This window comes from Sparus aurata, chromosome 15 (assembly GCF_900880675.1).
Source record: "Sparus aurata chromosome 15, fSpaAur1.1, whole genome shotgun sequence".
NCBI lineage: Eukaryota > Metazoa > Chordata > Actinopteri > Spariformes > Sparidae > Sparus > Sparus aurata.
In genome coordinates, this window is record NC_044201.1 from 20,819,975 (window position 1) to 20,846,093 (window position 26,119).

Below are 26,119 nucleotides of genomic sequence, written 5' to 3' on the forward strand. Positions count from 1 at the left end.
ATTTGTTTGACCTCCTCTTCAACCCTTTCACTCTTTCTTTAATGCAGCAATATCTGTCAAATAGAGTGGGCTGCATTAAAGAAGCACTGCCGCAGCAATCTGTAACACAGTCCTCAATGAACTCATGTCTAGCCTCAGCTTGAGTTAATTGGTGGGACAAGAGCCAAGCATCACATTGATTAAAAGCAGGGGGGAAAAAAAGCAAGCAGCGATAAAAATTGCAGCTTTTCATGCTTCATAAAATGGTTCTTGTACTCTGCTCTGTTTCCAAACATCGACTCCTCATCGCCTCGCAGCGAACAGAGTCTACCTTTAAAGAGTCATAGACACGGAGAGATGGAGAGACAGATGGTGTTGGAGGAGAAAGGAAAGGAGAAGTGACAGGTACTCATGTTCAAGGACGGGAGGGGATGACAGCGACCGGTTCACTCCACTCCTCTTTTCCTCTCTTTTCTCCGTCCTCACTTCTCGTCTGTGACAGTTAACCTGAAGACATGAATCTGATGATGATATCTTGTGACCACTGCCATGCTTAACTCACTACTTTGATACTTCTTGCCTGGATGGTATGTCAGGCTTTATGCTGACCAACCTGGAGAGGCCTCTACTCTTCTCAGTACTCGTCTGTGCCAAATCTTTACTTAAATTGTTCAGACAGGGGTGGAAGGGGAAAAAAAAGGATTACCTCACATATGATGAGGATAACGGACTGAAGAGTAAAAGGCCTAAAGGGAGATCAGTACAAAGGACACCATATAATATCACATTTTATTTTCTGTAGTATCCTCAATGCTTTTCCCATTAATACTCAACTCTTTGTTTTTGTGTGAAGGTCTTTATATTTCAGCTTAGCTGAGATTCAAGGTGACTTACTCCCTACTGTATTGTAGAATATGGAGACTTTGTGCAGAAAAGATACCAGTGTCACGGTCCTTCACATAGCAGTAATGAAAATAGGCTAAGGTAGTTGAGAGGAACCACATATTTGCAATTAGTGTAAAAAGCTTAGCTGTAGTTAAGAGGAGTGGCTACAGGCAGTAGCTTCACATTTTTAAGAGTGGTAGGTTAAAAAAAGTTGTACTAGAATAGCACCCATGAAGGCAAACTGATGGCCTTTCTTACTAACCTAACTGCTTAGCTAAGACATGCAGTGACTTCACCATAAGACTGTAAATACAGGGAGTGAAAACTGAGGGAAAAAACTACCTCAGGTTTAAATGGTTAAAAGCTCTTTGTCACAGACTTGACTTGCAAAAAAGCTACGTAAACACGCTTGTTGGACGACTGAAAAGTGCTGATGATCAAGAAAGCTCACCGGCGGAAGCTTGAAAGCGCGCACATGAGAGAGAAGGTCAGCTTATGCATTTATACCTCCAGTTCTCCATTCACTTGTTTTCTGTCTGTCTGGCTCACCGTGAAATTAATTATGGATTATTCAGGAGGAAGGCAGGTGCTCCTTCTCTTCTTTCATAAAAAAGGCTGGTTGAAAGCGATTAGGGGGTAAGAATGGAGCGAGAGGACAGCAGAGCGGATGGATCCTCCATTGAGAAGAAAGAGGACGATCGCCTGTTTACTCTTTTGCTTGAAAGCGGGGTAGATGGATAGTGAGAGGGGCAGATGAATGAGTGAGAGGCTGGATGGATGGAGTACTTCAGGTAGCCTTACCTGGGATAATGCAGCCTCAGCCGCAGGTTTTAATGGCATATAAAAGCCCCAGCTCATCTTTAATTCAGCCAAAGAGAGAGACTGCCAGGTGAACACATACGTCCCGAGAGGATGCAGAAACACAGAGCCGTGTGTGTGTTTCACAACCTGAGTGGAGAGTAAATACACACTGCATCATGAGGTGTGTCGACTCAAGGAAGCACTTTAGGGTAGTTTTTTTGAAGTTCGCATGGGAACAAGGTCTATTGGTGCACTAAATGCAGTCATATATAGCACATAGATGCACCTAAAACGGCATAGCAACAAACCGAGTAAGAGACCCGCCTATGCCCTCATCCAGGCCCATGTCCTTTGTGGGCATGCTCCCAGACATATGCAAAGTGCTGCAGTGCCTCCTGCATACGAGCACACACTCTTGCGGGCACATTGAGAGTGCATCAGTGGCTGATCCATATGCATGTGGCTGTTTTGGCCCCTCTTCCCTGGGGCAGGACCACAGGGCACTGCTGCAAGGCTGGGTGATGGTGCAAGAGTCCACTTCAGGCCCAGTGCGTGTTTATGTACACGTATCCTCAAGTCCAAAGGAGAGAGGCGAGCAGCCATTAGCATTCTGTCTGTCTGTCTGTCTGCCTGGCTTTTTAACTGGGGGGGTGAGAGAAACTACATGCCAGCTCGTTTCTTAGATCCATATTCAAGCAGTGCTTACACAGCTCCAGGCCTGAACATGAGAGGGAATGGAGGAAAGTGTGTGTATCTGTATTTTTTCTTAAAGTCTGCCACCGGCTCCGGGCGCAGACTGGAAGTGCCTGTGTTTACATTTTGCCAGGCAAGAAGCAGGAGGAGATTTTTAATTTATTTTATTTTTTATATTATATGGTTTTGATGGTGGACCTTCCAATAATTTTGTTAGTGCAAATGTGAAAGCCTGCTTTTGTTGCAACTACTAAAATTCTCTTTTTATGTGTCATAGTGAATGAAATATTTTTTGGTTCGGGATAATCTTTTATAAGATCATGGTTGACATTTTCCAGATTAAAAAAATAAATGGATTACTATAGGGACCCATGATTTCAGTTCTACATTTAAAATCTATCGACATGCGCATTCAATTATATATATTTGAATATTTTGTATATTATAACATTTTAGATATATTATTCAGATTTGACCACATAGCGGGTGTTGTACATTCCAAAAACAAAATATGGCGGTTTTATCACACTTACCATACCATGCAGTCTGGTTTTGTAAAAGAATTTCAAAATGTTACTGACAGATGTCAGGGCATGAAACCAAAGAGTTGACAGTCAGTACCTCTGTTATTGATGTGCTGATATTACTGATATTAATTGTTCTGTGTGTGTGTGTGTGTGTGTGTGTGTGTGTGTGTGTGTGTGTGTGTGTTTAGGTGTGGTTGCGGCGTTGAAGTGCATGCAGGAGCTGGAGTTGTCCCCCGATGCCGAGACTTTATCCAACTACATCTTCGCCATCTACCCCAGCATAGAAGCAGCTCGACAGGTCTTCCAGGTAATCTGTAAATAATACTATGTGTGTGTGAGAGAGAGTGTGTGTACATATGCATTGAAAGGTTTTTGCTGACATAAAGGTGATTTTGTCTACTCAGGATGCAGGTGTGCCTTTGGACTCGGAGGGCGTCTTGTGTTCAGAGGTTCGCTTGGTGGCTCTTAAGAACTTGGCTGAACTCTACACTCTGTGTAAGTACACACACACACACACACACACACACACACACACACACACAGACTAACACATTCCAAAGCAGCTCTACTGCATCTCGAGCACCCGTCATCATAAAAATCGCTGCTTTGCCTGCAGGCTAATTGGACCAGCGTTAAAACACACACACACACAGACACACACACACTTGCCCACTTACTCCTCTGTGCTCATCAGGCCTTTTAAGAGATTAGTCTATGTGAATATGTAAAGAGCGAGTACGAGAGGCGCCTCAACTGGCAGAGGAACGGGATAGAGAAGGCTGTTACATAATGGATGATTCCTCCTGTTTTCTGTCTTTCATCTCGTTTCAGTCTCAAACATCCACCAGTCGTTATCACATACGTTGCTGCGTTTACTTTTTATGTATCTCAAAGTCACCCAGCGGAAATTTTTTTCCCCGCTTACATGAAGAAAGTTTTAGTGTTTTTCCATATAATGTAAATTAAACACTTTTGAGTTTTGGGCTTCACAAATCAAACAATTTAAAGAGATGACCAGGCACAATTGCTCCAAGTTACGTCTTCAAACCACTACTTTTTTCCAATCAACTCTCAAAAATCTGCATTTAAATGTTTTGATCATCTTACAACATTATTTTGTTGTTATTTTGTTGTTATGAAATTGCAATTGTTATTGCAATTTCATATTGTGTTTGCTGTGATTCAAATAAAGAAAAACATGTAATTGAACCTTTTATCCTGATTATAATAATTTAAATAGTTTAAGAAATTCAAATGTACTACTGGATGCACCTAGATTATGCGCTGGTGCACTATAATGAATCAAATCACAATTATTTGAATAAGTGCAAATCAAAACTATTTGATGTCCTGGATATCTCATTCACTTTGTATCATTTTCAACCAGATCAGTCCACATGTAGACAAGTTGTTTCCTTTTCTTTGTCTCTCCCTCTCATCACTTCTCGGCCCCCTCTGTTTTCCAGTGTCCGATCCCTCCTTCCCCTCGTTGGACCTTGGTTTGTTCCGCGGCAGTCTTATCCTGGGCTTTAGAAGGTGAGTCAATTAGCCCGACTGCTGTTTATGTTTATGTGTCCTCCCATCATTTGATATTCCATATTTCTCCATATTTTGCCTCACAACTCCTGACTGGCGTTTTAGGGAAGCCTGTAGCACTATGGAGGTCAGTGCAGCATATGCTACCACGGTGACATGTGCAGCCTATCACAGCATCTACGGCGTCTGTGTGGGCAGCTGCAGGGAAAAACACTCTCAACACACACACACACACACACAAACACACATACACGGGTGCCTCATGCATATGGAGGCCGTCATCCCTCAGCTCTTACCCCAAAGCACCGTGGGAGATATGTAAATTAGCAGATGCCCACCACTGCCCCTCTTACCCAGACCCCCATACTGATCTCACTCTCTTTCTCACACACGCATGCAGAGTTAGCCCTAGGACCGGGGTCTGACCCGTGGTCTTTTGTTGAAGGGGTGTTTATGAATATTTACAGGTTAACACCACACACCGGCACAAAAACACTCCGGGCCTTCAGCGAAGCTGGAGGTGGGTCAAAGAGAAAGCCTAGACTTTTCTATTGGGAGCAAAGTTATTTCTCCCACCGACAAGCTGATATATGCTCAGTTGAGTGTAACTTTGAACTTCAAATTCATCTGGTACACTCCTTATTGCAGATGATGTGTTCATTATATGGGAGGATTTTGATAAATTAGGTAGTTTAATTTTAAAATGTGGCTTTTTCTCAGGAAAAACAGTCAGTCTCGTCTTTTTTTAAAGGTAATTAAAGTATAATTTTATACTTTCAAGGACATGTAAAATGTTCAATGAAAACATGAGCAGTAACAGCAGATTCACGATTGCAGCTTTAGAATTTCTGTCTTATTTCAAAACCACAAATAAGTGTAGATTACCAGATGTTTTTGTAGAGAAACTTACATTTATTCTCTGTGTTGGTGCCTTTTGACTAATTGTTTGTACGTCTTTTTTTTTTTTTTTGCGTCTGAATCTGCTTCTTCTCCTCCATTTGCTCTGCTCTCATCGCATTAACAGACACACACACACATACACAGTCTTCTGACTGTTAGGTTGCCTGACAGGGTCATAATTGGGCTTGTCACTTGGGGAGTGTGTGCGCGCGTGTATGTGTGTGAGTGAGCGCCGTGTCGTTGCAGTGCAGGACCTGCCCCTGTCAAAGGCAAGGTCAGGGGATAATTTAATCATTAAAGACCTCTTCCCTTCTCTTCTCTCCTCTTGTCTCTCATCTCCCCATCTCTCCTCCTTTCCAGCAACTCGCTGACAACGCCAGAAATGTCACACGTTGTCATCATTTAGCCTCCTTGTGTGTGTTTGAGTGTGTGTCTTTTGTGGTTTCCCAGGCTTTTGTACTGCCGTCTCTCCTCTCTTGTACTGTGGGATTGAGAGTGTCAAACTGTAAAATCTGTCTCTCTCTTGCCGTATTGTATTGTACTACACTGTCAGTTTACTGGCTTTGGCAACATGACACTGTCAGTGTAACGGTTACTCAAGTCTAATCTAAATTGCTGTCAAAAAATTCATTAATTCATCTAAAATATTTATTCACATTTCCAAACAAATACAGTATGTAATGTTCAGGGAATTGGAATGCTCCAAATTTGGGGAAAAACTTGGACATTTTAATAGAAAAAGTAAAAGTACTGATATTCAAATTCTGTGTCAAATTCATGCTTATCTTTTTTTTATAGCAACTTGAAATAAGTTAAACAACACATTCAGGTTAATGTGATTAAGGTGATGTGAAGTCTTTCATGTGAGGAATAATAATTTTCGGGTAAAGAAGAATAAACGCACATTAGAATTGTGTGTGTGTGTGTGTGTGTGTGTGTGTGTGTGTGTGTGTGTGTGTGTGTGTGTGTGTGTGTGTGTGTGTGTGCGTGTGTGCGTGCGTGCGTGTGTGTGTGTGTGTGCGTGTGTGTGGTTGAGGTGCCTCTATTAGAGATGCACATTAACCCTGACATGCTGGGAGCTGTTGTTGACCCAGTGATGGTGCATGTTGACTGGGTGCTCATGTCTTGTCCTCTACTGCCCCCTGCAGGTCTGATGATGTGGAGAGCATGGTGAAGGTAAGACATCAATGAGCACACGCTGTTTGACTGTCTGTATGTGTCGGTATATGGCAGTACAGAGAGATAAGATGATTACAACTTAATTAATCCCTGAGGAAATTCTTGTGCCAGAGATCGTTGGATTTTTTTACAGTAAAAACCAGTTGGTTCCTTCCTGGCTGCCCCAGTTTTTATTTTATTTTTTTTTATTTTTAGAATTGATACAATTAAAGTATAAATATTTATACAAAATATACAAAATATGAGTGTATAAGGAGTAACAATAGAAGTAAGTATTGGCAATGACATTGAAAGGTAGCAAAAAAAAGCAATAATTCACATGATTGTCAATGTAATATTTTTAAGAAAATAATAATAAGAGGCAGTATGGATGATGCTGAAAAGTAGTATCATACTGTCCTTTGTACATGTTGGGAGAAGAAAAGCAGTAGTTCACATATATCGGCATCATTGTTGTTTGTGTCCTTTGTTTCAGTTGTCTTTCCCACAGAAGGGAAGGAGTGAACAGGATTTCTAATTTGGACAAATATTTTAGCGTCTTAAAACGATACAGGAAAAAAAAAAGAAAAAATGAAATTTTATGAAATTAGACACTCAATAAAGTTTAAAAGGCTTTTTTAAAGGCAATCAGTGAATCTTCAGCTCTCTATTTAATGGTTTATTCCTCACAACATTATGGCTATGATAACCAATTTGCTCACCATCTGCTCCGTACCGAGTTACATTTAGGAAGAATATACAATATGACAAATGCCATCTGCTGGCTTTTATGCAAATCTCCTTATGGCACACTGAGCGTATAAATAAAGAAATGTTTAGCATGGCTACTTGGCTCCAGGCAATTCCTTTTTTTCCCTTCTTTTTTCTGCGAGGTGGTTTGCAATCATAACCCGCAATTTATTTACACGTATTTAAAAACAGAAAAACATAAAAGAAAAGGGAAAGACACAGGGATTAATTAAAAAATGTGTCAAATATTCTGTGTGTGTGTTTTTTGTTCTAATTTGTTCTTCCTCATTCCAGATTACAGAGCTCTTGTACAATGATGAGCGCTTCTCAAAGGGAAGCAACAAGCCTGCTGGTAAGAAAACATTTATACACACCGTTGTCACTGGCAAGTCAGGACATTGAGGTGTGTGTGTGTGTGTGTGTGTGCGCGCGCGTGTGTGTGTGTGTGTGTGTGTGTCTCATCTATCACGTATCTGTATTCAGACTTGCAGACTGCAGTCTCCGTCTCACCTTCCAACTATAATTCAGATGACAGAAAAATGCCATGTGTGTGAGTTTGCGTTCAGTCTCAGTAGCAGAATACTGCTGATCGGCCGACTTCTCGTCATGAAGCCTGTGTGTGTTTATGTCCAGGTGTGTGTGTGTTTATGTGTGAGTGAAAGACCTGGTCTATCCGTCTGAGGAAATAGAGCCTGGCTGCTGACACAGTGCTGAGTGGTTAAAAGTGTGTGTGTGTGTGTGTGTGTGTGTGTGTGTGTGTGTGTGTGTGTGTGTGTGTGTGTGTTGTGTGTGTGTGTGTTGTGTGTGTGTGTGTGTGTGTGTGTGTGTGTGTGTGTGTGTGTGTGCGCGTGCGGAGCGTTAATGTCGCTCTGTGTCAGTGTGTGTGTCACGGAGTGTCCCCAGCGCTGGAACTGTTGTGTGTGCTGGTGGGAGCGATGGAGACTGTTATCCATGTCACATTCCATTAGATGACATCTGCGTTTGTGTGTTTATGGGTGTGTGTGAGAGAGGGTTGAGGTAGGGGAAAGCTGTCACTGCCGACCGTGGCACATTCACTCACACTCCAGCCCAAAAGCAGCCTCTGTCAGCAGAAAAGAAGTGCAAACACACACTCTGCAGTGCTACAGAAAAATAATGTAAATGCACAAATGGGTGTAGGAAGTGACAAGTTGGCAAATGAAATATATTCCCATGACAACTGCTCACTCTGTGTGTCTGTATGTCTGTGCGTGTGTGCGTGTTCCCATCCAGAAAAGGTTTCCTACTTCTTGTACAATCTGATCGACAGCATGCCAGACAAAGACGTGCAGGCACAGGAAGAGAAACTGCGGAAATACTTCAATCAGCTAAAAGCTAAGGTACATACACTTACACACACACACACTTATGAGGTTACTGAAAACATCACACAGTATATTGTATATCCAGTTCATTCATAACCTTCCCCTTTTAAAGGAGCTTACACACTCTGATCCGAGATGATTTGCAGAGTGTAATCAGACTCGGATTATTCACAAATGTACGCACACGACAAAATACACTTGCATGACCGCCTTCCCTGTTCTCCATGTTTGACGAGTGAAGCTTTGAGCTGGGGCACCCAGACATGCTGCGGAAGATTAAATTATGCTTTTCACTGTTTGGTTAAAGGTTTCGTCTTAACTGGCTCTTTGGAGTTCAGTAAACCAGTTTCTTGGTCCAGTGTAGAACTGTCTTTGGAATCATTGAAATGTCGCAAAATAATCTTAAGATGTAGCTAATTCTGACCTCCAGAAATCATCCATCCAGTCACCATTTTTTTAGATTTCAGCATTTCCAACAGCACCTAAATGCAACTTTATACTCAGATTTAATTTCTCTACAAATATGAACACAAACTTTTAAAAGAAGCCGTGGCTAATTTAAATGATTCTTAAACAGAACCCAACCGATACTCGATTTTTGTGGCGATTGCCAAATATTCATGGGTACAACAAATTCTGATATTGAGATCCCAGCCGATACACACTGTTTTTCAATGGTCCCCTAAATGTGGTTATTAAAAACTTGTGGCAACGATATAATGAAGGCAGGATATTTTACAGTTCAGCAGAAAACATTGACATCTCAAATGTAGATGAGTGAGTTAAAACAGTACACTTCACTGGTAATTTAATAACAATAAATTCCACCAAGCATCGGTTTCTCCATTATAATCTCTAAAATTGAAATGTTCTTGAAAAACATAATTAGTTTCCTACTTCAACATTATGTTCAGTGACTGTCCAAACATTAATGTCAATCTGAAAACTCAGTGCTTTGCTGACATTGATTTTCTTCTTGTTGGTTCTCTGCAGAAAATAATGATTTCACAAAGCATCTACAGAGGAATCAGGAATCTTCTGGAGTCCTACCACGTCCCAGAGCTCATCAAGGTACAGAGCCGTTCAGATATAATTAGAGAATATATATATAATATTTTCCAGATTAAGTATTTACTCCTGAAGTTTTATCATAGAATTTAGGTAAGATAAATATCTATATATTATAGAGAAGAAGGCACTTCAACTGGACTTCTCATGTTTGCTGGACTGTTTTTATAGTTGTCCCAATGACGTAACTGTGTTCACTCTTTGTGTCAGGATGTGATTGTTCTGGTGGATCCCAAAGAAAGAGGGTTGAATGACCCTGTGACACCTGCTAACCGTCAAGTGGTAAGTCGGGCAGAGTCAGTGTGAACAAATTCATACAGTGTTCCAAATGCTGCACATGATTAATGTTTTATGCTTGTATACCTGTGAGGACTGTTTTTCCTGTTTGAACATAACATTAGAGTTTTGGGGTTTTTTTTTTAAGTAGACAGAGCACCATAATTTGTCTCATAATTCCTTAATGTGTCAAGCTCATGAGGTTATGTGTTTGGTCATGTGTTTAACACCTCTCTGTCTCCATCAGGGAATTGGTGCAAAGGTGTTTGCACTTGAGAAGAAGTTGGCTGAACTGAAAGCTGAGAACGAACCAATAGGCACAGTTCTCAAACAACTCATCCAGGCTCTCTGTTTCGAGGAGGTACGCTTCATTTGGATAACTCAGCCTCTCAACATTCTCTCTTATTTTTCTTGAATTAAGTTTGCTTTGTCTATGTGTTTGGTCCTGAGGTGTGTTTTTGTTTTTTTGTGTGATCAGAACCTTCAGGGCGCCCTTGAGCTGAAGCAGCAGCACGAGGAGGCGATGACCATCGGCGGCTACGCTTTCCTCCTCAACCTGTGCTGTCGCCATGACAATGTGGAGGAGGCGGTCAACCTGAAGATGGAAATGTGAGCGAAGCAGGATACATGCACACACATAAGGCAGCGCTGCGACAAGTAGTAGGCCATTAAAGTTTAACTTGAGTGGTATTAGGGGAGACGTTAATGCAGCAGCCGGTCACTCTGTTGACTGGCTAAAACACAGGAAACTCCCTTCTTTCTCTCAACTCTCCATCTGCTTCAGGCATCGGTCTGAACTCCAGCAGGAGAACATCTGCAAGATGAGTGGCATTACTGTAAGTGGAAAACATTAATCGAGTCTGTCTCTCTCCCTATCTGTCTCCTAGGAGCCGCAAGGATTCATCACTAGTGTTGGATGCCAATAAATACATGGGACTCGTCAAGACCCTCTCAAAGCATGGAAGAATAGAGGGTATGGCTCCAGTGAATTATTATTTTAATTCAACTTTATCATCATCCCTCAGCCCCTTAAGTAAAGAGCAACGTACATCACAACTTCTCTGACTTCTTCAAACTGCTTGTTTTGTTGGCCAAAACCAGGTATTAAACTGCTTTTTTGGTTGAAGGATTTGAAAATATTAATCAGTCATCAAAGTTGTTCTTAATTGTGTCTCCTAATTGATTAATTGACTAATCCCACCAGCTTTTAGTTCCTCATTACTTTTACCCCGACAGTAAGCCGGATCAGAGTAGATCAGGCTTGAACTTAAAAAAGACCTGCAGATGTGACTGTGTGTGTGTGTGTGTGTGTGTGTGTGACAGCGACTCTGTCACGTCTCTCTCCCTCCCTCAAACCCACATTAGCCAGCCATTTTCAGAATGCTACGGTGGGTTTCCTTCAGCCCATCGAAGACCCAATTACCATCAGTTTTGCTGCTCTGCTTTTTGCACACAATGACAGGCAAAATGTTTCCCTTGTCTGTCCTCGCCTCCTCTCTCCTCCCCTTCGCTCTCTCTCTCCATCCTCGTCTTCGTCTCTCTATCTTGACCCTCTCTCCCCCGCTCTGTCTCGAAGCGTGTCATTCTCTCATTCTCTTCCCCCCTCACGCACATCCGTGTCAGTGAGAAATGAGAGAGGGGGAAAATTACAGGACTGTGTGTATTTTTCCAGAATTATTGAAATCCGCCTTGATGCTAATGGCAGATCATGTCCGCCGAAGTGCTTGAGCATTTCGCGCACACACACACAGACACACACACACACACACACAAATTTGCATGTGAATTCAAGCAAAAGGCATTCGGCGGGCACAACGGTTGGTGTGTCCATCTGTGTGTGTGTTTGTCGGGGTGTGTATAGGCAGCGCTAACGCATTTGCCATTAGCCAGAGTGTGCATATGGAGGGGACGCTTGTCAGCCACATTAGCACACATGGCTAACCTTGATGTTAGCCTGTCCCCACCCAGACGCTGGTCCGCCTGGCTCCCAGCACACACCAGGCCCAGCTGAAGATCATGTCTCCTGGCATCTTGCTTCATTTCTCACACTCTCTCTAATGGCTTTGTTGTTTTTTGCCCTTGGTTCAGAGCCTCCCATCCCACCTCGCCAAGCAACTTTTTTTTATGTTACCTCACTTTATCCCTTTGACTTTATCCTTTTATCGCCCTTCTTCCTCTATTGCTCTTGTACAAGTCTTTTTAATTACTTGTCTCTAATTAATATTCCTCTGCGCTCCTCATGGTCCTTTAATCGTTTTCACATCTGTTTTCACATCTGTCCATGCATTCGCCTGTCTAGCCCTCCATCTCTCTATTTGTGTGTTATTTTTTTCTGGATGACTACACCACTGTTGTTCAGTAACTATTACAAAATCTATTGAACCTACATCTTCCATATTATCCATAATAGTAAAACAGACAAAAATAAAACATATATATGTATCTATACAGTACACCCATTTACACACGCATGCATACAGTATGTGTTAAACATGACGAGACCCACGACATGATAAATATTGGGTATATATTGAAAATGTATATGATTGGCTATTCTTTAGTATCTGCAAAATTCTTACTGATAAATACAGCTGACTACACGATGCCAGATTAGTTCATTGATGTTATGAGGGCAGTATCTACACACTTTGATACAGTAGTTAGTGGTATACACCTGTAAAGCTGGTTTGTGATCCTCAAATAAACAAAGAAGAGATTTCTGTAAACTAGAGGTTATTAACTTTTAAATACAAAACTATGACAATGATCAGTTATCTTATTGGTATCAGACTTGAGTCACATCTTCTTATCCCATTGTAGTCCTGCGCTTGGTCAGCCTGGAACACAGTTTTCACGTCGAAAGATTGACCTTAAATGTTATTAGATTGCCTTAATGTATGTCTCAGACCAGAATTAATTAATCCTATTTAATATGTCAACATGTGACAAGTGAACATGCAAAAAGGTATCAAAGTTGGCCTGAAGAGCTGTCATCTCGTCACTTCTCTCCCTTCATTCTTTAAACACACCACCTCTCTTTCACCAAGCGTCCCTTTGACCTGCCCTTGCCCGTCTGCTTCTATCTGTCCATCCTCCCACTTTGGTAAACACAACTTGTACTGGCTTTCGGTGGTCCTGGACTCGTCTTTGGTGCTCTCTGTGTGTGTGTGTGTGTGTGTGTGTGTGTGTGTGTGTGTGTGTGTGTGTGTGTGTGTGTGTGTGTGTGTGTGTGTGTGTGTGTGTGTGTGTGTGTGTGTGTGTGTGTGTGTGTGTGTGTGTGTGTGTGTGTGTGTTTTGGGAAAGAGACATCACTAGCAGTCAAGTCATGGAACATTAGATGAACCATTGGGCTGTGTGATGTTTGTTTACCTGGCCTGTCTGCCTCTGCATGTTTTGATATGTGTGTGTGGGGTCTGGCTCGCTTTGCTGGCCACGATGCTCGGCTGAGCTGATGGATATGCATACTGGCTAAACGGACGGATAAAGGGAGAGACGGAGGAGGAACGAGGAGGGGGGTGGGCTGGGGGGCTTGGATGGAGGACTAAGGGATGTTAGCTAGTGTAGCTCCATTTGGACAGATCAACTCCAAGCCATTGGTCTCGGTGATTAGCGGGTCTGTCAGAGAGAGATGGAGAGAGGTATGGTTAGAGGGAAGAAGGGAGGGAGGCAGACATGGAGAGAGACACATAGAGTCAGAGAGCAAGAGTAAGTTGCATCTGAACTGAAACAGCCCAAACTTGACGTCAGGTCATTATAGGGCAGTTGTTTAAAGTTAATACCAACATCTTTGATAGTGTAACTGCATATTATCTTGATTAATCAAAATATTTAAAGTTAATAAAGATGGCAACCATATGTTTAGTGTCTGTAACTGAAAGCTGATGTCTGGTTGCCAGCCTGGCCACCACTTTTAATAGATTGGTGAGCCCCGCCACTGTGTTAGCATCTGTTCAATACTTTGAACGTGAGGTAATTATCTTGAATGTTGATATATTTTTTATAAACGTAAAGTCACGCTGTAGTAAAAAGCCAATTTTGTTTTATTTTCAGTCTAAATGAAATCATAGCAGAGGAAAAGGGAACCAGGCGCTTTTGGTCTAATCTTGCAGCCCTTTAGTAAAAATAAAGCATTGGAGCAGTGATAAAAGTGTGATACATGATAACGTTCATGACAACTAGCTTTAAGATGAGGCCTTTTTGTTTCTTCATCCCTCTTGGTAAGCTCTCATCCAGCTAACTAAACTTATCTGTCCGAGAAGCTTCAAACGCCTCTCATTGTCCTCCCTTTAACCCCCCGTTCCTCCCCAGTTTAGCAGCGTCTCCTCCACTGCCAGCCGCCCGTACTCCACCCTTGCCTCCTAGTATTTTCCCCTGTCCCATTAAATCTGTGACAGCCTTTGGTTCCTATCGCCATAACAACTGGCACCGAAAGGTGGAGGGATGGAGAGACAGACTGAAATTAGGATGCCAAAGCACTCACCAGTGGCCCTGTCCCTCAGCCCACAAGTGTGTGTGTGTGTGTGTGTGTGTGTGTGTGTGTGTGTGTGTGTGTGTGTGTCAAGTAGAGTGACTCTCCTGTTTGAGGGGTTTTGTTATATTACCAGCTCTGTAGGTGTTTAGTGCCATTACACCCACATTTGTTTACTATATCTTTATTTAGTGTCATCCTTAGTTCTCTCTGTTTGCTGCAAACGTAAAGAGCAAGGAATTTAGTTGAGTGAATTTTAAGCAAAGCGTCCGTATTGCTCTGCAGTTGGAGTACTGTCCTCACACACATTATTCAGATATATTCTCTGTCTGTCGGCTTCTTCATCTCTTACCTTCCTCGTGGTCATGCTGTATAGATTAATGTCTTTGGTGGAGAGCGGCTGTATCGCTGTCAGCCCATTAGCAGCTGTCTAAATAGACAGTAAATGCATCTTAATTACCTTACCGTGATACACCACATATACACACACATACACACACACACACACACCCTTTTCACCATTTAGCCCCTAGTGTTGGCCAGATGGGCGCGTGGCCCAGTAAAAAGCCCTCCATTACCAGCTGGACTTGACCAAACTGATCCACCCCTCAGCCCGCTTACCGGGGTCTCACTGGGGCCACGGCGGGCCCTTGTCGCTGCATACCTATAATTTAGCCCCCCAAGTGCTTTCTACGCGGCCACGGCAAAAAGCCGGCCTCCATTGTAGGGGTCCGGTAATTGTAGTCTCGTTTAGAAAACCGCAAGTAGCAATTAGCGCAGAGTTGGCATTATACGGGGTTGGATTTGCATCCCCGCTGGGTGCAAAATGCTGTTTTAATATGGGTTTGTTTTCCCCACATGGAATTAGCTAAAGGGGCCTTTTATCATATTCACACACCCTACTCTTCTCCCAGCCAAGCTCTGCCCACCTCTCGCTTTCTCCATCCTCATATCTCTGCATTATCTCTCTTTCTCCTCGACATTTGTTCTTTTTTGTCATCCTTTACCTCTCAATCACTTTCACCATCCCGTCATCTTTAAATCCCAAACCATGTCGAGCATTGATCGTGACTGATGCAAACATTTCTCAACATTTGTCTCATCTCACTTTCCCCCTCCATTCACAGAGGCGGTGGACATCCTGAAGGAGATGAAAGAGAAGGAGGTGTTGATCGATGACACACAAGTCACCACGATGTTTCACATACTTAACGGCTTAGCAGCCAAAGGCAACATCGCCACCATCCAACGTCTGCAGGAAACCATCTTCACCCTTGGACTGGCCAAGCCCACCACCAATCTCTGCTCACCTTTGATTACTGCGTACTTGGACAGGTAAAACATACTCATACAATCCTACACACATACACACCCACAATATATACAGACATTTAATATTAGAAAAATAGTTTAGTTTTTATTTCTGAGGCAGAGTCTCTCCACCAACCAGCCAAACGGCTCACTTGTTGTCAGATTTGTGTATTTATCTGCCAAATCCAGTTGCCAGGTGTGTGTATGTATGTGTGTCTCAATGAGTCACTCATCCCTCCCTATGATCATAGCTGAGGTTACATTCTGGGTCAGTGATTCAGACAGAGAGAGGATGTGGAAATTGCTCATTATGTGTGTGTGTGTAGTGTCAGAGCCAGGTTTTGTTTGTTTGAGGATACGCCAGCTGCAACCTCTCCGACGAGCCCCCACCCCTGATCTCCCGAAACACCCACTGCTATACTCCAAGGTGTTGGAGTTTGTGTGTGTGGTGAGAGATGGCCATCGCTGCCTCTTCCAGTAATGCAAATATGCAAATGAACGTTACCAAACACTGGCTGTGGGGTCATGGTATTGCCCCACCCCTCGACTCAATTCGGTATGTGTGCGTTACTCAGTGTATGTGTGTTCTATTTGTCAGAGCGGCTTTTAAGTAGATCAACTCATTAGCATGTTAATTATGTACAGAGCACTAATTGCTGGATTTACCACAGCCACGCAGTGCGCCATCAGGGGCCTACCACACACACCCTGCACATGCTTTCATAGACAGTTACCTCTAGTGTACATGCTGCTGTAGAGGTAAACCTTTGCACATGAAGCTCATGCACACACACACACACACACACACAAACACACACATACGCTTAGAAGCTCACACACTGGCGCTCCCCTGCCGCTGTTTGTTTTGCTGTAAGTCTGGTCTCTGGCACAAACAGAGTTTCCAGGTTCACTCGTTAATCACTGCCTCTGTGAGATTAGGAGGCTAATTTACTCCTGGGTCATCAACAGCAGCCAAAACACACACACACACACACACACACACACACACAGCTTACTGAAGCCATGTTCACAAATCAAGTGCCAGTTGTACTTCCTCCAAATGATACTGCAGTGAACACACACTAATGACCACAAGTGAACAAGCTAGCTGCTGGTATTCTACCATCATCTGTCTTCTGTTATTGGTACACTTGTTATTGTTGTTTTCGTTTGTTTTTTTGCTGGCTGCCTTTTAAAGGATTGGAAATGTTCAACAAATTAAAGGTGGCACCTGATGTGCAGATAAAATCTCTTTGACAGACCGGTCCAAACTAGTAGAGAACAGGGTGGGTTGCTGTTTGTGTTTATTTTCTTTAAACAGTAATGGTTCTTCAGTGTGAACATTCACATCATTGATATAAAAAAAATTGACATGTAAGGCCGTAATGCTCCCAGTTTAATGATAAAACCCTTTAAAGGCTTTTTAGAAATAAATCCTGTCCTACATGTGTTTCTTATAGATGTATTAAATGTGTAAAATGGTTTTGGAATGTAAAGTGAAATGAAAATGTAGTTCCAGCAGTGGTTGAGCCAAGCCTCAGGGCAGGTTTGAGTACCACAATACTTGACTTTTGCGCTCCAGTTGAATCTATCTCTTTGCTCTCTCTCCTCCTCTATTTTATCTTTTCATCTCCGTCCGTTCGTCTCCACCTCTTCATTCCGTCAGTCAGCGGACAAACAGACAGTCGGGAGGAGGAGGAGGGACGGAGGGAAGCGATAAAAAGAGGACAAAGCAGGCATCACTCCAGCCTGCACCCGTCTCATCGCTGCGTCAGCGCTAATGACTTAATGAACACTTCTCCGGCAGATTAGCCCTTGACAGCCCATCATATGCACCGCCCCGTTAGCCTTCATGCCTGTCCGCTCAGTGTTGTGTGTGCAAACCCACTACTACGCTAGCTGGCAGGTTGCTCAGATTGCGACATCCTTATGGAAGTGATTAACGACAGGAAATGCTAATGAGTCCGACAAAATGAGGAGCTGGCAGGACATGTGTGATAATACAGAGAAACTGTGGCGATGGAGGAGGAGGAAGAGTTGTTAGGGGGTTGGAGAGCTGATGGGAGACGAGTGGCAGAATGGTGGAAAAGTAGTTCATTCACGTCCACTCTTTTCTACAGTCTTGTGGTACATGGGGAAGCCTAAAACGAGAGGAGAGCATCCCTTTGCCAATAAGCATGGATGAAAAGAAAAGAAGTCGAGTAAGAGGACGGTTAGTGTTACAGTATACAAAAAACTGAAATTGTGGTCTTTCGGTTTTCTGCGATGTACTGCAATATTAAAAGATAAAATGAACCGAATTTTCATTTTTTTAAATATTTCTTTTCGGAAAGACAATCATTTTCATGACTTGGGTGGTTTTGTAGGTTTTCATTGGCTGCATTTCACTTACAAGTAACAAAATCCGAATTCCCTTGGAGATTAGTCTTTCATTAGGTTATTTTTTGTATCAGGCAGCAAAAAAGTTGCCTGACACTGGCATTCTGTAATGTGACTGTTGTGCATGGGCACATTGCGATGTTGATGCTGAACTTATTGTGCGGCCGCACTTTGAGCTAGCCTGGACCTGAACACAAACCAACAGTATAAATCTACAAGCCAGGACTTGTTGTTGTTCTTTTGCAGAGTTTTAGCCACTGTAGTGTCAGGACTGGCCTCCCCCCTCACACTATTTCGCTGTGGCTTTGCATTGCTAAAGACGATTGTGATCAGCTTAAACAAATGCAAAAAAACCAGAGCGTTTACTTCCCCCTGATGGCAGAATGTTATTGCTCAGCTTGCCAGAAAAAAACAACTCCACATAACGCTAATATTGCTATTTGTCTGCTGACGCGTAAATACTGTAGATGATTATGACTATAACTCGTCTGCCGCATCATAACAATAAGTCAAATATTGTGTTTTCAGCTTGTTCAATTGCCCCTGAGCATAATCAATATAGCAGGTTTTCCCCTACATGGCTGTATTGTGTGAGCATCCACCTGTGTGGCTACAGGCGTAAACATTAGTAAATGCCATTCTTAGGCACATGTAACAATAGGCTAGTGGTGTCATGATCACTGTCTCATTTGCGTTTCGAGACACAGACACCTCGTCCTCCCCCACGCAAGGACAGTGGCTTGATAACAGGCCTGCCGATCTCCTCCGAACAAAAGAGGGGGACACAGAGGGAGAAGGGGGGAGGGGGGGAAGGCAAAATGAGCTTCCTTGTCTAATCCTTCAGGTTTCCACAGAGCAAAGCACTCTTTTTTTTTTCAGGGCTTAATTGGCTGGAAAGTGGCTGACATGCAAAGTTGAGGACATTAACAGGGCTGTGCGCCGCAGTAAATGGCAACGCAAAGTGACAGTTAAATTGTACCTAGGGGAAATTATCCATCTTTCGACATCCTTAGCTCTTTTTTGGGGTGGATCGGTGGGCGGAGAGCGGGGGAGAGGGGAGGAAGGTAGAGGGGGTGTAATTGCAAAGCCGGGCCCCCTTTTTTTTTTTTTTGCGAGAGTGACGGGATATTTTTTTTAAGATGTCTCATTAGGAAGGAGGGATTATAAGGAGCCTGATGGAGGTGGACAGAAACAAATGTGGAGATGGAGTTTTGAAACATGACTTGGCTCTAATGTGTACAAATGGCTCCAGTGCGAAAAGCCTGCACTGTGACATATAAGCTAATCGTGCATATAAGCCATATGAAGTTAATTACAACCGCTTCCCACACTTTCTTTCTCGTCCTCGTCTCATTTTTGGAGTAAATTGCGTTCCCGTGACTCCCTCCCTCTGTTCCATTCTGTCTCCACACTCTTTCTCTCATTTTCAAAAATCTCTTAGTCTCTCTTCTGTGTTGTTCAATCAGACTGTTGTGCAGTTGAAAAGCCTCTTGACTGGCGCTGCTGAATAATGTTGTCCCTCTTCATTTCAATTAGTGGACCTCTTTACCTTCCAACCCTAATCACTCCATTCCTCCTCCCTCCATCGCTCTCTCCTGCTTCCGCCTCACAGAAGCAGAACTCAAGGTCATACCATTTCCTTTTTTTTCCGGGTTGTTGGTCTTTTTGGGCATATTTCTCTTATCCACTTGTCTAATTGATTAGAGGAGAAAACACTTCAGAAATTATACCTGTTCGCTCTCAATCTGTCTCTCTCACGCTCTGTCCATCTGTCTCTTTTTCACTCCCTCACTCTGCCCCCTATCTCCCCCATGGGTGCCCTATCTGCTTTGACCTCTGAGTGATTGACATGGTAATTACCCAATCAACAGATTGATGGCAGCGCTGTCACAATAAAGGGGATTGAAGTGGTTTCCCTCCCTCCCCTTTCTCTCAGTCTCTAGTTCCCTTGCTTCCTTTCCCCTGTCTCTGCCTCTCTACTTCTCTCATTTTCACTCCATCTCTCTTTTGTTTGTTCGTCCGCTTAGGGAAGGATAGGAGGATGGATCCAGCGAGAAACATGAGAAGCGAAGGGAGCGAGCTGGCGTGGGAGTTGGGTGGGGGTCTCTAATGTTGTTGCCATATTTGTGTTAAATTGCTCAGCTGGGGGGTGAGGTCAACGGAGGGGAGTGAGAACTGACGGCATGGAATGAAACGGAAGGAAGCATGGAGGAAAGGAAAATGAGAGGAAGAGGAAATGATGGGGAGGTTAAAGGGGGTTGGAGAGGACAAAAGAGGAGAGAAGTTGGAAGGCAGGAGTGGAGCTGAGCGGAGAGGGTAAAGATCAGCCGAGTCCTTTTGTCTGTTGCGTTGCTTCCTCTCTAAAAGCCTGTCCAGAGAGACATTAGCCCCTTGCAGACAGGTGTGTGTGAGTGGGCCTGATTGTGTGAGAATGATGTATTGGGGCCAAAAGGTTTCATCACCTACAGTTGTGCTGTCATGAATTCAAAAGCCTGTATTGTTGCTGTGGGTCACAGTGCTCGAACAGGAGGTCGCAGGTCAACACCCCATGATACACTCTCTATTCTCTACTGACACAATCCTGTACATGACTGATTGGAAAGACCTGACATCTCACTTGCTCTCTCTCTTTATCTGTGTGTGCGTGCGTGTGTGTGTCATGACTACAGCAAGGACCTGTCCGGAGCTCTAGACGCAGTAGTGGAGTGTTGTAACCGCTACAAGGTCCTGCCTCGCATCCACGACATCATTGTCGCCCTGGTGGAGGAAGGAAACACCGAACTGCTGCAGAAAGGTTAGAAACACAACCGACATAAACATTATTGCATTGCATTTTTTCCCCTAGATGCATCTGGCAGCCACCCTGATCTAAACCATATGTGCTCAATCATAAAGATATGCAAAACATTAACAAATTATGGAAATAATCATTAGTTGCAGCTCTTCATAAACAAAAAATCAACAACAAGTATTTTGGGGGGCTTTTTATGCCTTTCATTAAAAAGTAGACCGTAGAGAGGTGGCAGGAGATCCTGGGATAAAGAGGAAAAAACATGCAAGAAAACAGCCTAGTTGAATTTGAACCATAACGCACCAGAGCCATGGTTTTTAAAATTAGGTATGCACAATATGCTGATATTCTCTCGCTCATTTCAGCTGACTGTTGTTGCCAAAGCAAATCAAGTCCTGTCTGTTTAGGAATTAACATATTATTTTGCACACTCTTATTGGGACGACCCAGATGCAGACATGCAATGCTTCATATTGACTCGGCAAAACAAGAAAACTTCTTGGTAAAAGTCTGTGTCATGTGCACTTATCTAAAGCTTCTCATCTTTTTGTCCTGTCATATTGGCATACATTTTTAAAGATTTTATATCCTTAATTGGCTGATATTGATGGATTATTATATCCAAATGGACTCATTATAGTTTGCTATAGCTGTACGCACTGTCCTGCTTACTGCAGATATAGTTAAAAAGAAATATTTTAGCCGTGATTGATTAAACTTTCTGTTCTCCTGGTTGAAATTATTAATAGTTTTTGTGTATGGTTGGAGGGGAAGGAGCTCAACCTAAGTATCCCTGCAGTGTTTGCATTAAACACGCATGTGACAGACGGCAACAATTCCAGGAGTGTGTAAGAGGACCAGAAAGCGAGAAAGGTTTTTGACGAGAGTCGCAGTGAAGCACGTCGGCCAATCAAGTTTTGAACGGTCTCCCTGTTCGTCGACAGCAGCTCGGTGAAAAAGTCAAGTTCAGTGTGTTGAAGGGGCAAGTGGCTGTGGAGTGTGGAAAAGGTTGAAACCACGCAGTGGAGCACCTCTCCACCTCCCCTTTCACCCACTCCCTCATCCACCCTTGTCCCTGACAGAACCAGCCGCCGCACCTTTCAAAAATCACACAACCAGTTCCAACTAATCATTAGATCTTGAAATAACAAATGACTTCATCTCTAAGCTCAAAGCGCCAGAGAGAGATGGTTTATGAGACAAACCTTGAGTCACACTTGACCGGATGACTTTATGAGTACATGTCAAGTGCTAGAGCCTGCTGCACCATGGCTTGCTCTTACAGACCTGTGCTGTTGCAGTGCATGAATTGTCACCAAATAAAAGCAGAAGTGTACTGGAACCGTCAAAGATGTATACCTCCAACAGACTGACCTTCAGTGGCCCACAAAGCACTAAAGCATGACACACCTCATCAAAAGAACTTGACTCACATGTCTGACCTCAGCTTGAGTTCAAGCATCAACAAAAACATAAAATGTGGGTTTCTTTGTGAGGTTCTGACAACCATAGCAACCATTGATCTATTTGAAACAGGTCATCATCCATGCTTTTAACCTGGAGGTTTCTTTCATGAAAATATCTTTAGAAACGTGATGTGGAGGAGGAGGGAATTACTTTATGCATGCAAAAAATACGACCTACTTATCTCTAACTACTAACTTATCTCTGAACTTCACTGTTTTTGCTGCAGACTATGACCTTGTTTAAAAGTCTATATGGGTTCAGCAACTCTCCTCTGGACTATCGTCTTTTGCAACTTCGCTAAACATCTCTGCAACACAGTTCATAGCTGTCTTTGACAAAATGTCAACACTGTTCATTTTTTTTATGTTTTAAACAAACATTTTTGGCCATATCTTAAATAGTGCCCTTTAATCATAAAAGTTCAAAAAGCTAAATCGCAGCACATTGTTCTTTCTGTTGACTTCAGATGACAGAAAGGGAGAGGGATTATTCTTTTCTTCTCTGCTTCGCTGAATATGCAGGTCCATTTGGGTGACTGAAAGTTTGCAGTGTGTGTGTGTGTGGCGGGGGGGTACCTGTCCTGAAGCTGCTGGACAGAGATAGTACGTAACGCTGAGCAGAGCGCTTTAGCAAGTTTACCATGAGAGCTTAGGCTTTCATTCGGGACTTGTGTTTGTTTGAGAGCAGGCTTGATATGGCTGCTTTGTGCCTGGGACATTGTGCCAAATAATGGAATCAGAGGGAAAAGATGAAGTGTGGAGTGTGTTTGTTCACCTTGCAGGCATTTTTATTCATGACCTTTCTCTGCTCTGTTTTCCCCCCGTCTGTCTTGTCTCCCTGTCTTTTCTTCAGCCATGGACTTTGTGAGTCAGAACCGAGGAGAGATGACCATGCTGTACGATCTGTTCTTTGCATTCCTGCAGACAGGCCGCTACCGTGAGGCTCGGAAGATCATTGAGGTAATCGCACACACAAAGGAACGGTGGGAGCCAGGTTGAGTTTTCTGATACACGTCAGTCTTCCTGAGCTCTTTTATTATACTAAGTAGTTGATTGCCGTTATTTCACAAGTTCAGAGAGAGGTCCAGACACCAAATATTTTTGATTGCCAAGACATCATGTCTGTGTGGCAGGATGACACTAAGTATATTAACTCCATACCGAACCTTGAGTTTTTCCTTCTCATGATGCTCTATTTCTGAAGTTATTAAGAAGAAATATAGGGTTTTTTTTACTCTACATTTATCTGAGAGCTTTTGTTACTACTTGACAGATTAAGATTTCTGCACGTAAAGTATATAAAGAGCTTAAAACACATGTTTCGTTAAGAATTTAACTACCCAACAATGAATACAGCTGAAAAGAAACAAGATTGACAGAAGATTACTGGCCAAATGCCCGTTTTGTGGTTTCAGTTTTGCATATGTGAGGATTTTCTGCCTTTTCTTTTACTAATTTTAAATCAACTGAATGATATTTAATAATTTTGAGGATAAGACTGTTGGTTCGACAAAACAAAGGATTGTGTGGGTTTCCTTTTTGACTCTGGGTAATAGTGATTGCATTTTTTACTATTTTTGAGTTTTTACAAACTAAACAGCCACTAAATGGAGAAAAGAAGTTCAATCTATGTCGAAAGTAATCATTGGTTGCTGTCAAGCCCCCAGGAGGAGCACCAGGCTCTGAGGCCAGTTTTCGTAGTGGCCAAACCGTGTAACTACATCTTCACATGATGCACAGCACTCCAAAATTTGAAACATTTATGGTGTGTTGTTTAGCTGCAACCGGCTACCTGATGAAAAATGGTTGAAAAAAAATCAGTTACCATCTGCACGACTGTCACGAGCCACAGAGGACACGTCAGGATGTAATTGCCAAACTCTCTTTGTTCATGTAGCTCATCCGACCTGGAATATTGTATGAATATTTATATCTTTGTCATCTTAAGTCCTGCTATAAACCCCGTAGATTAGTGTGAGAAAAAGAGAGGCAAAGCGAGCAGATAAGAAGCGATTTTCACATGGATAAAAACGGCCGGCTGGGGGACTGGATTCCAGGACAGAGAGATTGATGAATAAACAAATAGAGGGATGAGCTTGACATAAGAGGAGTGGAACCAAGGCCATTATGTTGTCTGATCAGGATGAGAACAAAAAGTGAGGGGGAAAATACCTTAACTCCCTCGCTCTGGCCCTGCTCTCTTTCTCGTGTCCTGATGTGCACTAAATGAGGGATTTGTCCCTCTTGAGGATTTCTAAACCCTCTTAGATATTATCGACATGTTATTGTGGCCCTCGTTCCCCTTCTGTTACAATAGATTGTATGGCTGTTATCCTACTTATGACAGAAAGCCAGCTACATGCCAGTGGTGTGTGAGATTTTAGTCGGACTACAGATGTACATGTTGTCCTTGATGTTGATAGAAGATGTAGGTTAGAGTGCCAAAAGCTCAAGCTCAGCTGAGCCACTCCCATCTGTTGGGTTTTGGTATCAAGGTTCCTGTGGTTAGTTATGAATGTTAGGCATGAGGTTAAACCTTGATGCGTTAGGACAATATCCTCAGAGTGTACATTACAACATCAGCTATTGTACATCCCTCTGCTAAGATGCTTCATGTCGATGAGGAGAACTAAAGAGCCTGGTGGTATTTCTCACATTAGTCATTTTATCTGTTATTGATATAATGGATCAATGCACCTCCAGAGTTGTTAGTAGTTACTGACCTTTTTTTTTTGCAGTGTAATCAGAAAAAGAAAAACTCTAAGATATACACCAGAAAGTCCACTTCTGAACTGTCACTTATTATTTGTGCCTGGTGATTGACATAGTACTGAGGATATATAATACAAGAGAGTCAGATCTATCTCTCAAATATGCATACACGCACACTCAAACAAATACTTTTTTTTCCCCCTCTGAGAGCGTCAAGTGGTAGTCCAGAGTGGTGTCTCTCTTTAGGCTGTGTTTGGTATAATTGGCAGCTGATTAATCACAGCTAATTAAATGTAATGATAGAGAAAGGTGGCCAATTTTGTGCTAAATGGTCAAGGTTAGGTAGAGGATTGTCAGGTGGCCGGGCCTATTACTGCGGCATGCGCATGTGTGTGATGGTCAAGGTTAGGTAGTATTGCTAAAGAGTGGCAAGCCATTATGTGTTTTTGTGTTAGGGAGAGGGGTTCGGCCGTGTGTGTGTGTGTGTGTGTGTGTGTGTGTGTGTGTGTGTGTGTGTGTGTGTGTGTGTGTGTGTGTGTGTGTGTGTGTGTGTGTGTGTGTTTTTGGACTAAGTGGCCAGGTGATTAGTGGAATTAGAACATTAGGAATTGAGATGGAGAGGGTTTGTTAAGTGGAGGTGAGATGAGGTCAGCTCCGTCTTTTTCTTTTTGTGTACATGTACATAAGGATGAGAGAGAGGGAGACCTGTAAAGAATCTAAAGGCCACACAAGACTCTTAAAGAGGAAAAGTGATGGATGGTAATACACTCTTCTGTGTGTGTGTGTGTGTGTGTGTGTGTGTGTGTGTGTGTCAAAGGATTGTCTTGATAATCTGACCCGGCGACATTTTTCCATTATCTCTTTGTGAAAGTGAGTGTTTTTTTGTTTCGTTTCTACTTTGTATTCTACTGATCCACCCGTGCATCGAGTCGAGTTATGTGCCTTCTTATTTCTGAGGATTTGTTTCCTGCCCAGATTAGGGAGATCTGTCCTGACGGATACAAAATCCCAAACATATTTGTGTGTTTTGTGTCTGTGTTTGCATGAAGATGGATGTGCGAAGGCTGCTTTGAGCC

General features: G+C 42.8%; 1 protein-coding gene across 1 annotated transcript in view; it reads left to right on the forward strand.

Moving 5' to 3' along the window:
* The window catches only part of lrpprc (leucine-rich pentatricopeptide repeat containing), a 56,318-nt gene that overhangs the window by 7,950 nt on the left and 22,249 nt on the right, over positions 1-26,119 (forward strand). The window contains exons 12-25 of the mRNA XM_030442301.1: positions 3,074-3,192; positions 3,290-3,380; positions 4,352-4,421; positions 6,470-6,497; positions 7,524-7,581; positions 8,481-8,587; positions 9,566-9,643; positions 9,851-9,922; positions 10,164-10,277; positions 10,395-10,525; positions 10,804-10,889; positions 15,512-15,719; positions 20,744-20,868; positions 23,185-23,291. Coding sequence (XP_030298161.1) covers positions 3,074-3,192; positions 3,290-3,380; positions 4,352-4,421; positions 6,470-6,497; positions 7,524-7,581; positions 8,481-8,587; positions 9,566-9,643; positions 9,851-9,922; positions 10,164-10,277; positions 10,395-10,525; positions 10,804-10,889; positions 15,512-15,719; positions 20,744-20,868; positions 23,185-23,291 — 1,394 coding nt within the window. The remainder of the gene's footprint in view (positions 1-3,073; positions 3,193-3,289; positions 3,381-4,351; positions 4,422-6,469; positions 6,498-7,523; positions 7,582-8,480; positions 8,588-9,565; positions 9,644-9,850; positions 9,923-10,163; positions 10,278-10,394; positions 10,526-10,803; positions 10,890-15,511; positions 15,720-20,743; positions 20,869-23,184; positions 23,292-26,119) is intronic.